The 15,163-nt window shown below is 42.5% G+C and overlaps 1 protein-coding gene across 2 annotated transcripts in view; it reads left to right on the forward strand.

The window, feature by feature from the left end:
• The window catches only part of ARID4B (AT-rich interaction domain 4B), a 185,908-nt gene that overhangs the window by 108,922 nt on the left and 61,823 nt on the right, over positions 1 to 15,163 (forward strand). For both annotated transcript variants that reach the window (XM_019527131.1, XM_019527132.1), the window contains exons 9-12: positions 1,717 to 1,790; positions 3,102 to 3,247; positions 12,783 to 12,855; positions 14,601 to 14,695. In XM_019527131.1, coding sequence (XP_019382676.1) covers positions 1,717 to 1,790; positions 3,102 to 3,247; positions 12,783 to 12,855; positions 14,601 to 14,695 — 388 coding nt within the window. The remainder of the gene's footprint in view (positions 1 to 1,716; positions 1,791 to 3,101; positions 3,248 to 12,782; positions 12,856 to 14,600; positions 14,696 to 15,163) is intronic.

Genomic DNA, 15,163 nt, shown 5'->3' on the forward strand with positions numbered 1-15,163 from the left:
GGGGGGAGGAGCAGATTGGGACCTCCACGGTGAGAGAGGGAGTGGAGCAGGAGCAGGCACTGCCCAGACAGGGCAGTGAATGTGTGGGAGCGGGATGGAGCCACAGGTGGCTTGTCTGGGGGGCACGGGGGAGGGGGCAGGTGGCTCTCTGCCACTGCACATACCCCTGGGGAAGGCATGGGAGGCATGTGCACCCTGGATTTGTGCATGGGGTTAGGGTGGGCTGCGGGCTTGGGGCCAGGGGCTGCGCTGGCCTCTTTTTGGTGGTGGGGGCTGGGCCGGGGCTGCACTCAGGGTGGGTGGCATTGGTGCTGGGAGGGGTGACCTAGATGAGCCACCTGGAGCTCTGTCCTACTCCTACACATTGACTGCCCTGGCTGGGCAGCACCTGTCCTGGCCCCTGCCCCACTCCCTCCCTCTCCATGGGGACCTTGATCTGCACCCCCACCCCCACATCCTATCCCTTCTCCCTCACAGCTTTACTGGCAGGAGGCTGCTTCCATGCTGCCTGGCTGCAGTCTTGGCCGTGTGTATGCTGCAGCTGCGTGTGTGTACGCTGCATTTATCATTGATATTATCAGCTACGCCGGCCAAAAAAAGCCAATTGCCAATAATGTTAATTTTCCTTTTACTGATGCCGATCTGATATGCGGCCAATATATTAGTGCATCTCTATTTGAAACACTTCAGTTGTTACCTCTGTCCATACTGAAAGACAAGGTCTATAACAACCTGTTTCTTATTTGAGGCATATACTTTCTGCAGTAGTATAGAACAGGATTGTATATGACCATCTTTTCTTTTAAGAAAGTAACTTACTATTGGTTAGCAAAGAGGAAGAGAGTAAAGAAAAAATAGAAAATTAGATCATGTCCGGCTTTCAAAGGCATTATGAACTCTTAGCTCTGCCAATAGTAATGGATTCATTTTCTTCCTCTTATGACAGATTTTAGTTTTGATTAAAAATACTGTGGATATTTCTGCTTCTCGATTCAGCTTGGCAGAGTTTCTTCGCAGAGGGATGTTGAAATCTGGAACAGTTTCATCATAGTTTAGTTTCCTCCTTAACTCTAGAATATGATTTCAGAGATTGCTTCACAATAACTGATTGAAACACATTGGCACATGTTACTTAAGAAGAGTAAAAGCACAATGTAGCATTAGTTGGTATTTGATCTCTGGATACAACCACAATACAACTAACTAATAAAATGTATTGTTTCTAATTCTGCAGTCTTTTCCACTGAGAATATTTGGGGGGGTTTTATTATTGGTTTCCTTGATGTAAGGTTTTTGTTAACTCACTAAATTAACAGTGTTTCTGTAATTTTCCAAAATAATACTATTAGCTATAAAGATACCAATTAGTAAGAATATATTTTCCTTAATATGCTAATGGATAGATACTCATGGTTTACCCAAACTATGCAAGATGGCAGACTTTTTTTCACTCTGTTTATTAATAATGCACAAAGTATACATTTTATTTAACTAGTAGTAACATTTGCTAAGCAACGTATTGTCTCAATACTTTTCTTATCAATGGTGGTTTATTTATGTAATCATTCAAGTTCATTTCAGATTATACATATTTATGTTGAATAGCTGTTGTGTATTCTTTGATATCATCTTCCCATAATAAACTTTTATCTTTCAAAAATATGTTCTTTCTTTTAAAAACCTTTGCTTTATCAATGCTTTCTTAAAATTCTCTAGTGTTTCTGTCCCACGAAAAGATGTTCGGGAAATCAGTGAAACTTCACCAAAGCCAGATGCTGTGTTAAAACAAGGTAAGAATAATCTTGGAATAAGAAAAAACATTTATGTTTGGGAATAGGAGGTGTGTGTATGTGTGTGTGTCTGGGGGTATTTAATTATTAGGAAAGGGGTGTTTAATTATTATTAGTTAGTGATATGTATTGCCCAGACACATAAGAATGCATGTTTGGCGTCCTGCAAGAGTGCCAAGATGCTACTTTTTTTCACAATGACATTTAGAACTGGAAGATGTCTCGAAGTTGTGAAGTACACTCTTTAAAAAAACAAACAAAAAAAACCCCATTATGTGTTGCTTGTTAAATGTGAGATCACCAGACAAAGCAACTTGTGATGAATTGCACCTACTTAATATATTTCACCAGAAGATTGCCTACTTGCGATGGACCTGCATAAACCTGCTTGTAACATGGGTAAACTTGTGATAGTCCTGAAAAATTTATATTCTCACAGTTAGCGTTGTAGACTCTTCAGCAAGCGGCATAGTGTGGGCAAGCAGGCTGTACAAAGAAACACACTTATTTACGACCTTTCTCCACCCAATTCCTACCTGTTGTTCTTGTCAGCGGTAAGGTCCTGGACAGCCATAACATTTGAAGCACTACAAAGAGTGAGTGTACAGACCTTTGTGGCTGAAAAAAACACTTGAATAGTTTAAGTGCTTCAAAAATTCATTGGAAATGAAGAACACCTTGCAAAAATAGCAGTAGTTGTGCTGCTGGCCCAGTCCCTGCTGCACGGGCATCAGCGCGACCACTGCTACCGCCCTTTGCCCACAGCACTCAAGTTCCCAACTAGATTTCTGAGCACTGCTGCGTGTTATAACAATGATTTTGAGATTCTCTGGTAGAGGCACAGTTGAGGGGGGCCTGCATCTGTATGGCACCAAAGCACTCTGAATTTGAAATGCTCCAAATTGGAGCAGAATTTGTAGTGCTTCAAATATATATCTGTCTATGGCCTATATTAAATACTCTTTAGGACAGGGACTGTCTTTTAATTACCTATTCATATATTGTCCAGTACAAGGAGCCCCTGATTTATACTACAATAATGCCTTGTTGCACAAATGATAATGGATGTAAAGAGTTTGCTATAGAATGTCTGTGGCAGAGGCCACAGACTTTACCTGCCTGAACACCTGCATAGAGGGGCAAGAAAAGAGTGCCTGTCAAGGGACATCACTGAAATTCTGTAAATTTAAGGATGGAGTGGTGGGTTCTTGCTCTTGCCTTTCCTTCCCCCAAATTATTTTATTTTGGTTTTATAAAACTGGGATGAGCTGATTCTCCATTCAGTTGTAATAAATGCTGGCTTCTTTGCAGCTTTTGATCAAGCCCTTGAATTCCGTAAGAACAGAACTGTTCCTGGTAATTGGAAAACAGAATTGAAGGAGGAAAGCTCCAGCAGTGAAGCTGAAGAAGAGGAAGAAGATGAAAAAGAGAAAGAAGATAACAGCAGCGAAGAAGAGGTAAGTTAATGAGGCATATCTGTCCAGTTCACTTCCATGTACTGAGGTTTGATTTACATTTCTGATTAGGACTTGACAGCACAGGTTTTAGCACATCCTTTGTATCTTAAATATGCATCTCTCTAGGATCAAAGTCTTGTGTGCTGACTCTCTGTGTGGAAATCTGATTAATAGCTGCAGATAGACCAAGCAAACTATTTGTTAACACTTGCAGTCAAGGGGCTGGGCTAGTGAGGACCAAAATAGGTAAAAGTTGAAAGCTGAAGGCAGAATCTAGGATCAAAGTCTTGCTCTTACCAATTCTCAGGAAAACAGTACATATCATCTGAGACATCTTGTTGGATCCAGGCAGGGTGAAGTAGCGGGGAGAGATGGGGATTGAGAGACTTGTGCATCATATTGACACTTGAAAGAAGATGAGAATGCCCCCTTGGCTATGATATGTTCTTGTCTATGGCATACCTTCTAATTGGAGGATTGGGAAAGCCAGTGTAGTTAGAAAATATACATGTGAATTGTACCTGATACTGGAAATAAAATGTTATGTTTAATTTGTTAGAAAGAGATCTATTATAATTTCAGCCTTAGGGCAGTTTAACACTAGTCATTATCTTTACTAATTGTCATACAACTGTGAACACATCTGCAAATTATTTTCTCCCTGCCCTAGGATGACTGGATTCAGTATTTATTTCTTATCTCACATTGTGAGTAATTTCTGTAAAATTTAGACAACCGCCCCATCACTGAAGTAAATAACTTTGTCCTCTGAATGTATACTTCCTGACTGAAATTTTTATTCACCTCTGAGAAGCAGTTAAAGGAAATGAGTTGGTTTGTGGTGTCAGAAATGCTCAGAAGCAAATGTATATTTTATAATGTAAACAGCTGAATCTTGTAATCTGTTCAAAGATGGAGTGGGCTTCTCTTGCATAAGTTATTTCAGCATAGGAGAGTAAAAGATTCAACCCTTCCCTACTGTAGTGGTCTAGAACACCAAGCCAGCTTGCTGTCTGAACCTTAGTTTAACTCCTGGACAATAGCGCATACATTGGTACTGTACCCTTTTCCCCAGGTGGGACTTGCAGATGTGGGGGTCACATTTCTTCATATGCAAATATTTATCTGCATTTCCGTGGTATCAACTGCTGTAGATAGATACTGCATGCTGTGTTGGATGTAGGGAGTCACCTTACCTGGCTTATATTAAGACCACTCTCCTTAGACTGCTGACAACTGCTGACTTCATTTAACTTTTTGCAGTTTCAATGAAGTCAGCTTTGAGGGCACTACATGCATTAACACAGTAAATAAATGGTTTCTTGTCTTTTTGGATATGTATTTTTACTACAGCTGAAAAGCTGTTGTGAGTTTTCTTGCATTGTTTGTTCTTTAAGATGGGTAATTGTGCACACTTTACCTTCACCTCATAGTTCTGAAAAGACAGGTGGTCTAGGAGTGGATTTTCAAGCCCAGGAAAGTTCAGGATGCATCAGCCTTTTCATAGGAGTTCTACTTGCGCTTTAGCTTCTGTACAAATTTTCACTAGAGCATCACTGGCAGAAACTTTCCAGAGGATAAACTGAAGCAGCACTGTGTTTTGAGTTTTGCCTGAGCTAGCATGTTTCTGGCTTTACCCCTACCACTATTGAGCTTAAGCCTACTTGCACCAGACTTCCTTGATGAGGGGACATTGCAGGCACTGTGGATGGATTCCTGCTATCTGTACCCAAAGACTGATTTCTACTAGTTTAGTGTAGCAGTTTTTTTGTTAGCACAACTAGTTTTTTGTTGCATCCCTGCAACATTGACTGCAATGCAGCAACCTCGTGTTCCCATCCCTGGTTGGAATTGTAGAAAAGACATTGACCTGTTTCTGTTCCAAATGACTGCTGTTCTTGTTATCCCTTTGCCCATCCTCCCTAGATGGAGCATTTTGCAAATTGAAGATCTTGATGTTGTGGCCAGATGGATTACAACCCCTCGCTTGGTTAGGCTTTTTGGGAGGCTACTAGTGCATGAGATGGAAACTGTCATCTATCTATACTCACTGCCTTCATTCCATGGTTTTCCATCCTGCTGTTCTACTATACTCTTAGATCTGTTAACTGCAGATGGTGTCTGTTATGTTTTGTCTAAGACATTCTTAAATAAATGACTTCAGCTGCAAGTGTGGGAAAGAGTGCCATCAGACTGGCACATTCAGAATATATTGTAAACATGAAGTAAACCTATACCTGCATTGCCATTAGTAGATTCAGCAGAAAGGTAACTTCAGATTCATGTGTGCAGATTTAACACGTTCACTTATCTTGCATCTTGTTCCCCTTCCCCCCCTCCCCTTTGAAATGATAGTGGCGTAAGGTACAGATTGCAATTCTGTCAGGTGACTCACTTTTCCTTTTATGGGTAATGTTGATCACCTTGATCACGTCCCTGAGAACGTGGTGCATTGATTATTATGTCAGGTTCATGTTTACATTTCCTTCTTGTGTAGTGGCTATCACTAGATTAAATAGTCCTGAGAAGGTGGCCCTCCTTCATCCATGTTGGATTCAGCTGTATCCATCAGATGCAGGTAGCTCAAGATTATGATGTCCTGGCTGGTTAGCATTGCGATTATCTGGTGTAGTATTATTGATTGTCACTGTATGTTGCAAAGCTAATGGCTCAACAATAGGTGAAGCTTCAACTCTTGCTGCTATACTTTGTTCAGCAGTCATGCTTATATCTTTTAATTGGTTGATGCGGCAGTGCCAAACAATATTGGACACCACTTGCACTGTGTAGGATAAAGTACCTGTTTGTACATTCGTAGCCACAGGCTGCCATTTCTTAAATCCCTGGTAATCACAGGAAACTATATTTTGGCCTACATGCATCTGCCAGGGGGTGCCTGTTCTCCTTATCCTGGCCTGACTTATTTGGCAATTTCCAGCATGTTGCTGCAAATCTGTTTATTTTAATAAGTCCAGCTGTGACCTGAAATTCCAACCCATAAATAGCATTGCTAGCATGAAACATACTGCGTTTCTGGTATGCTGGCACAGGGGTTTTCAACCTTTTTTTAAGCAGGGTATCCCTTCTGGTGGGTACCCATTCCGGATGCAGGGTTGGGGCTTCAGCTGTGCTGTGTTGTCTGGCTGGACTTGCCCATACCTCTCAGCCAAAGGGCTCTAGGAGCTGTCAGTTGGCTCCCAGAAGCAGTCATCAGAGCTGCTGTGTTAACGGTTAATTATTTAACCAATATAATTAGAGGAGCTTAAGTGAATATTTTTAAAAATAATACTAACATCCCTAGTGCCAATTTTGAAGCTTAAAGTCCTCACACATCATTACTGTACCACTTTTTTTAAACAGTTGGCACCTTAAGTGCGCCTCCCTCACTCCAGAAAGTGTCTTCTCTTTCTCGGTGGTCCAATTCCTTATCTACCTTGGTGCACAGGCTGTAAGGAACTGGCCAAGCTTTGTGAAAAGTGCATTTTCATTTATCATTATCCTAGCTTTGATGTGGAAATGCCTGCCTTGACTACTTTGAGGCCTAGTTTAATAACCCTTCTAATTGTTGTTTAACTGTTTCTGCAGGGACCTGTGAAAGGTGCCTATAGCATCTTTACACAATTCCAGTCCAGGGGAATCTCTTACTCAGGGGTGGCCAAAAGGGTGGATCCAGCCAGCGGCCAGACACCATCTCCCAGGAGCCCCTGTCTGTGTCACTGCAGCTGGTTTCTATGGAGACCCCAGGAGTGGTGGCACTAACAGCGTGAGGCCAGAGTTTCCACGGAGACTGGGCCCAGCACAGCTGGCAGGGTGCACAGCTGGGCAGGGAGCTGTTTTGCAGCTGGGGCTGGGATTTTGCAGTGATGACAAGGATGGTCTGGAGCTGGGGCAGAGCTGTGATCTACTGCCTGCATGCCCCTGCCCAAGGCAAGCATGCACTGGACTGCAGCTCTGTCCTAGTTTGGGATAGCGCTATCACCACCACAAGAGCCCGGCTCTGGAGCAGCTCCCCGCCCAGCTACACATCCTGCCGGTGCTCCTGGGGCTGGTCTCCATGGAAACCCCAGCCCTGTGCTGCCACTGCTGTGGTTCATGGAAACTGGGTGCAGTGACATAGGCAGGGGCTGTTGGGAAAGGGAGTCTGTGGGCCCTATATGGCCCATGGCCAGACTTTGTTCACCCCTATCTTAACCATGCATGACCCCACAGAGAGTCCCCCTTTTTAAATTATGAACAACTCTTTAAAAAACACTGCTTATTCTGCTGGCACTAACATTGCCTCCTTTGGCATAATCTTCTGTCCTTTATACATTTTTAACAACACCAGGATCTCCTTTAATTTCATAGTTTTAGGAGTTTTTTTAATGTTCAGAATATGAGATAACAGATGTTACAGTCTGTATCCATTTTAAGGGTTTTCCCACCAACCCGGGGTGTCAGCCAGATGGTTGATTTATCACCCTCGTTCACATGACAGACCCCAGACTAGCTACTCCATTCGTACTGTCTGTCTCACTACTGTCCCTGTTTGTTACATGCACCTTTTCCCTTCTTTTATACCTTACTGCACTCTCTTTTTTACTTCTTAGCACAGCACACAGCCTGGATATATCCTTTTTACTACAGTTTCAGCAGTAGCATTCCTTAAGCCACCTATTAGTTGTGAGACCCTTTTGCACACATGAAGTTGCTACCTGCCCTGGCTCTTTCTTTGTATATTTAATAATTCATTTGTTCCTGTTTCCATAGGCACTCCTCCATGCAGTTCTGTGGCATCCTTTGCTGCAGTTTCCATAGCTATTCCAATCTGAACAGCATGTTTAAAGGTGAGGTCTTCCTGTGTGAAGAGCTTCCTTTTGTATGGCTTCATTAAGTAGCCCACACACACATCTGTCTCTGAGGGCATCATTAAGTCCATCCTTAAAATTACAATTTTCTGACAATTTCTGTAACTCTGTTGCAAAAGAGGAAACAGTTCACCTTCAAGCTGATTTCTTTTAAGGAACCCTGACTTTTTTTTCTGCAACAACCAATGTTTTAGGCACAAGATGCTCTTGGGCAATTTTTATTAATTCCTTAAAGGTTGTGTTTGCTGACTCTTCTGGGGTGAGTGAGCAGGTTGTGAAGCAAACTGTTTTTCCTCCCATTAAACTTAGTAATACAGCTACATGTTTCCATGGGGGAATCTCATTTGCTTAAAAAAAAAAAAACTGCTCCAGCTGCTACATATATACATAGGCCAGTCCTCCAAGGTGCTTTCACAAGCCCCAGTTGTTCCAATATAAGCAGCCATTTTGGGTTCCATCATTTCAAGTGCTCGCAGTTAAAATAAAATAAATACTTCAGCTTGATTTAATGAGTGCCACGCTCATGGGATCCCATCCTTGTTGCCAGTTATGTTTGTCTAAGGCATTCGTAAAGAAATAACTCTAGCCACAAGTGTGGGAAAAAGTGCTGCCAGATTGGCAGGCACGAAATATAGTGTAAAAATGAAGTAAAACTATACATGTATTAGCATTAGCAGATGCAACAAAGTAACTTTAGATTCACACATGCAGATTCAATACATTCATCTATCTCACAGTGTCATTGTCTTTTTTTTGCTGGACTAGTCAACCAGGCACACAATACAATGTGCTTTCCTCCCGGGGGGAGGGGAGGGACTAGGGAAGCTATGAGTGAGCAAGAAGTGAGTTTTGAAGTCTTAATATTTTTAACAGTTTGGCCCTTGGACCTTTTTTTGGCAGAAAGAAGCAGCTACCGTGGCTCCATCTACCAGCCTTGTCACCTTTATGGTATGATCTGGTGTCCCTTGGTCTGTGCAAGCTACCTCTATGTATGCCATAATGAACAGCCATTGATTCTGTGTTCCCCAGTCTTGGAGGGATTTGCTGTGACAGTTTTTCTTAGCTTTGTTTCTATAGCGTCTCTAGCCTTCACTTCGTAATCTTCAGTCCAGGAGATACTAGAGTTGCATGCTTTTTTGACTCACGCAGTCTGATCCTGTCCTTCCCCCTCTGTGTGTGAGTCTTGCCCTTCCTTCCTCCTTCCACTTCCATTGCTGTATATACTGTCTGTGAGTTCCCAGCCACAGGAAGTTTCTCAGTCAACAGTATGAGAACACTCTGGGGACTTAGAGATGTTTGGATGGGCATGTTTGTCCAGCTCCCCCTAGGCCAGGGGCAGGCACAGTCCAGCCAGCAGTGGACTCCATTTCCCAGCAGCCCCTGCCCATGTGGCTGGGGCTGGTTTCCATGGAGACTCGAGCCACAGCTGTGCTGTGATAGTGCAAGACTGGGGTTGCCATGGAGACCTGCCCCATCCACGCTGGCAGGGCCTGCGGCAGGGCAGGGCAGGGGCCTGCTTTGGAGCTGCTAGGATCTTGCAGTATCGCAGCTTGGTCCAGGGCCAGGGGAGAGCCACGATCTGCAGCCCTGCATGCTTGGGGCAGGGGTGTGCAGGCAATGGATCATGGCTCTGCCCCAGCTTGGTCCCACGCTGTCACTGCTGCAAGGAGCCAGGGTAGAGCTGCAATCTGCCACCTGCAATGTCCCTGCCTGAAGCGTGCAGCCCGCAGATTGCAGCTCTGCCCTGGCTCCTTGCAGCAGTGACATCATGGTCCTGAGCTGGGGCAGAGCTGCGATCCACTGCCTGCCATGTGGGGAAGGGCTGCTGGGAAATAGAATCTGGCTGCTGGCCAGATCTGCCATTTTGCCCACCCTTGCCCTAGGCCATGAAGAATTCTTACTTGTTCCCTTACAGCCAGTCACATGGCTTCTAACTGTACACTGAGGTAACGGCTTTTCTCTCACCATCACTTTGGGTGGACTACTGTGGTGACAGACACTGTAGAAACAGCTGAAATATTTGTTTCCTTGCACTTTTCATTAGGACTGCTTCCTTTCCAGTCCCCGAAGAGGCAACTCTTCCAGCCAGTGTCTGCTTCCTCACTAGTGTGCGGATAGGTCTAGCTAGTTCTATAGGTCTAAGTCTAGATCTAGCTTCAGTCAAATATAGAGAGGCAGACTAGGCTTCCTGCTAGATTATGATAAAATATCTATTGTATATTCATTAGCACTGAATTGTTTGCTTCCTTTGCTTAGAAGTAACCCATTGTGCTACCTTTTTAACCTGCCTGTTGCTGGCTGGCAGGTACATTAGTGACCTCAGGGTGAGTAACACTGACATTATCTAGCCCAGCAGTTGGCTGAAAAGTGGCTATTTGAAGGTTGTGTCTCTGTACTAGACCTGATGGATAATACTTTTGTCTTTTGCTTCTGGGTAGGTGAAGTTTTCATAACTAATCTAAGGAATTGCTTGTAGTAGGATGGGAGAGGTGAAAGCTGGTATGGCAGCAACAGTTTTTCTTTATTTACTGAAATGGTTATGTCGGTTATAGAAACTGTGAAGTTGATTATAACTGAAAGGAATACCAAGGTAGTAAAGCTGATTCTTGGTTTACATATCTCTCTGGGGAGAAAAAAACCCTTCCTCACAGCATTAGAACTACAAGGAAATATGAGAAGCAAATAGTTATCAATATGTTTTGCACTTCTGTTTATGCGAGAAGTAAGGTGATTTTCATGTGCAGGTCATATTTATTGATATTGATTATGGCATATAGAATCACCAGAGAATGCCTAACTGGTTGGGAGGAACTGTTGCACTAAACCCAGGGCTGTCCCTAGGAGGAGCAAATCAGGGTGACCGCCCTGGTGCCTGCACTTTGCGGGGAAGCCTAGCCACTTGCTACCCCTCCACTGGTGGTGGCGGCAGCAGCTCCTTCAAGTCTGGGGCCCATGAGATCAGGATGGGGGTGGGACCCCACATGGGCTGACTTGCCTTGAGTCCCGCACCCTGCCCGGGTCGCCTCTGACTAAACCACAGTGTTTTGCTGTTAATCTCCAAGTAAATTTATTATAGGTGTTGTTCTGGATGTTAAATTTCAAGCAGTCTTTTATTTTTAAGTCCCTGTTCTAGGTTTTCTCTTGTATTCAGTTGGTACCAGAATACCACTCCTTTGGCAATGTTTGTGTAATGTCTTTGGGCTCTGTATATTGTGAATAGTTGTGGAACCACTGACACAAAGATGCAGGCACAATCATATTTGCCAGTTCATTTTGGAAAATGACTTACAAAAATCCTTGCCTCTGGGTGAACTAAGCGATATCTTTTATTCGACCAACTGTGTAGGTGGGAGAAATCTAGGCAAGTTTTTAAGTATGAAATAATACCCTTCATCACATCCTCGTACAGTCATGAAGGAGTAGCCATGTCTAATGACAGGGCAGCTGAATTTCAGAATCTAGTATACTCTCTTGGGCAGGAGTGGGGAAAATATGGTTTGCAGGCCACATCTGGCCTGCCAAATGATTTTACCTGGGCCCACGGCTGCTCCCCTGAACGAGAATTATATCCAGCCCATGGCTGCTCTGGCTTTTGATCTTTCTTGCCTTTCTCCCATCTCCATGCCAGCCAGCTGCAGCAGCAGCAGCTATTCCCCTCCCTGTCCCACCTCCCAGTCCCCAGTATAGGCTCCAAAGCAGGGGGCACTGAGCTCCTGGCCAGGCTTTTGCCCGGCAAGGCTGTCTGCGCACCATTCAGACCCTGGTGCCCAGTGAATTGAAGCTTAGATAAGGTTCTCCATGCTGGCAAGGGAGGAGGTACAGGGAGAAGAGGCCCAGGAGCTGCTGGTTATCCAGGCACTGCTGGACTGGGGCCTTGTGGGGGCACAGGTACAGGGACTGGTGCTGTTCTGTGTTCCTGTGCTCCACTTCGGGCTGCACTGTGTGGGCGCAGCTGGAGTGGATCCTGCCTGACCCTGAGTCCCTGGCATGAGGCTGTGTTGGGCAGGAGCCGCGCCAACTGTACCCAGATGGCCGAAGCTGGTACATAGGAATACAGCATGGCACTGGCCTGGCCACATGCTAGGGACTTGGGGTGGAGAAAGGGGTGTGAGGAGAAGGGAGAAAGAAAGGTTAGGTTTCTCTAGCTTTTGTTCTCTGCCCAGGGGTGGGCAATTATTTGGGCCAGAGGGCCATGTAGGGAGTTATGGTGAACTGTCGGGGGTGGGGGAGCAGAGGTTGCCGACCTGGACCACAACAGTTCACCCAAATTCTCTGTGCCCCTCTGGCCCAAATAATTGCTCACCCCTGCTCTTTGAAGAGCAATACCGGTTTGTCCTAAACCATTTCCTGCCCAACCTGACACGTTTAAGATATGGTCTTAATTTTTATCACAATTATCATGAAACTTTAATGATGTATTAAATCCATTAATTCTAAGCAGTCCTTAATTTTTTATTTTTTTTATTTATTCATTTTTACAAGTAGCAGACTAACTTCTCTTGCTCCTAGATTGCTTAATATTTTAGACTATAAACAGTTCATATAGTGTGTTGTCAATGTTTACAGTAACCTGAACTTCTTAATGTATACTGAATTCATTGTAATACTTTTCCAAATGAAAGTAGGTTAGTTAAAAATGCTAAATGAGACAAGTGATACATTTTCTTTTCTTGTATTATTTAAAACAGGAAGAAATAGAGCCTTTTCCAGAGGAAAGAGAGAACTTTCTACAGCAGTTATACAAGTTTATGGAAGACAGAGGTGGGTGTTCTATCTTTGATTATGCAGCAAATTAAAGGTAGATGTACTGCCCACACTATACTAAAGTTTGAGACTATGACCCAGTCTTCCTATGCAGTTCATTTTCAGGAACTCACAGAATTGTATCCATTTCTTGTTCTCCTAAAACCCGGGAGGTGGCAGCCTCTCACTTTCTCCTTCCCCCAGCGTTCAAGCATTAATGGCTGCTAATGCAGACGTATTTCTGCTTTCAGCAATAGGTTGATGTGCTTCTTGTATATCCCCTTGTATATATTTGTATTAAAACTTAGTTCTGTTCTTAATTATAATGCACAGATTACATTTTTAAATTTTAACAAGTTATTTTGAGAGAGTAATTTTAAGATTGCTTATATTATTTGGATGGCTTTGTTCATCCTCTCTTTATCTAGTGCCTTTTTAATACCATCTGCATGTTTGTATATTAATAAGGCAGACTGAAGTGTCTTTAAAACAAAAGCTGTTTAATGTCAGATCTTTGAGAGATTTGTGTATTGCAAGAACATTGTTTTAAAAATGAAAATATTTCCTTTTTTTAATTACATGGTAAGACCTGAGTTTAGAGACCTGTTTCATATATACAGGGATACCTTTAATGCCTGCAAACTTGCATAAGGAATTGTAGCTCTGAAGTACTTGTTTTAGATGATATTGATAAGACTGTAATAGTTCTTGTGTATATAATATATTCATTGATGCATGTACATATATAATCTGATGTTTTAAATGGTTCAAACTGAAGAAAATGACTATTCAACAGTTTGCAAAAATAGTTATTGTTTCTGTAGAGAAACTACTTCCATATGGGTGTTTGTATCTACTTGTAAATATTCTTTTTTATATTAATGTGTTTTGAGAAGAGTTGGATATTTAAAGTTGTATATAGGTTGACTATGCTGTTTATTATGTTATTATATAGATAGAAAAACAACAAAAGACAGTATGGGTATGATATGGTCAGTGCAGTGCTTGCAGTAATACAATTAATAGTGTGAAATCAGGGATCTGGGTATTCCATTCACTGCAGAAAAACGTGGATTTTCTCCTTGGAAGGAGAAAACAATGGGAAACAATGGCCTTCCCTTTGCAGGCTGGCAGCCTTCCAGCCATGTAGCTTACTGCTGCCCCTGAAGGACCCCCTCCCCCAACGCTCCCTTCCCCTGCTGGTGTCCTGTGAGTCCATGCGGGGCTGGGGGTCCCCTCCAGTAGGGTTGTGGGGAGAAGGGGCCTCTGGATCAGGAGTGAGGGGGGTACCAGCAGGGTCAGGGGCTGTGGGTCAGGAGTGAGGGGCAGTAGCATAGGCAGGGCCAGAGCACTGGCATATCAGGTGGGAAGGGATTACAGCCACAGCTGGACCTGCATCCTGGTGAGCAAAGGGAGCACAGGGAACTCTCATTTTTCATGATAACAAAACCCAACAAAATCAAATGACAAATTATAAAGGTATTTAGAATTTATTTTATTATAATGATTGAGGCACTGATAAGCTTCCAAAGTGCTTTAATGTTTTATCAACATATTTACAACATTATATTCAACTGATACCTCTATATAGAGTGGAGTTTCATTTTGATTGTGGAAAAGATTTTGGGGATTTTGTGATTTTTTTTTTTTCATAAGCAGAGAAAAGTACTATCCCTAGAAATAATTAAGGTGTACATTGTTGGTTTTCTGCTCAGCTCAAAAGATACATGTCAAGCTATATTAATAATTGTGTTCTTTTACAGGCACTCCCATTAATAAACGACCTGTACTGGGATACAGAAATTTGAATCTCTTTAAATTATTCAGACTTGTACACAAGCTTGGAGGGTTTGATAATGTAAGTATTAAAATTAAAATGGAAAGTAGTCCAGACCCATGAAGTCTGTGCAAAATATATATATATATATATATATATATATATGTATGTATATATATAATATATATCATTATAATAATATAATATATAATAAATAAATATATAAATAAATATATATAATCAAAACCAAAGTACACCAAAAACAAAAATCTACATAAAAACAAAACTCAAAGAGCCCCAAGAAAAACAATCCTCCCCCAAAATATACCCCTCAAAACTCTCAATTTAATATATATTTTAAATTGAGAGTTTTGAGGGGTGCGTTTTCAGATTTTTTGTTTATTTTTCTTGGTGCTCTTTGGGTTTTGATTTTATGCAGATTTTTGTTTTTACAAAAATACATTAAGTGGACTATGTTCTATTTAAGCAGTTAAATAGTAAAGTAGCTTTGAGTTGCTTTTATCTGTCCTGGCATTGAACAGGTTCAGG

The sequence above is a fragment of the Gavialis gangeticus genome, unplaced genomic scaffold (genome assembly GCF_001723915.1).
Source record: "Gavialis gangeticus isolate Ggan-Ray unplaced genomic scaffold, GavGan_comp1, whole genome shotgun sequence".
NCBI classification, from domain to species: Eukaryota; Metazoa; Chordata; order Crocodylia; family Gavialidae; genus Gavialis; species Gavialis gangeticus.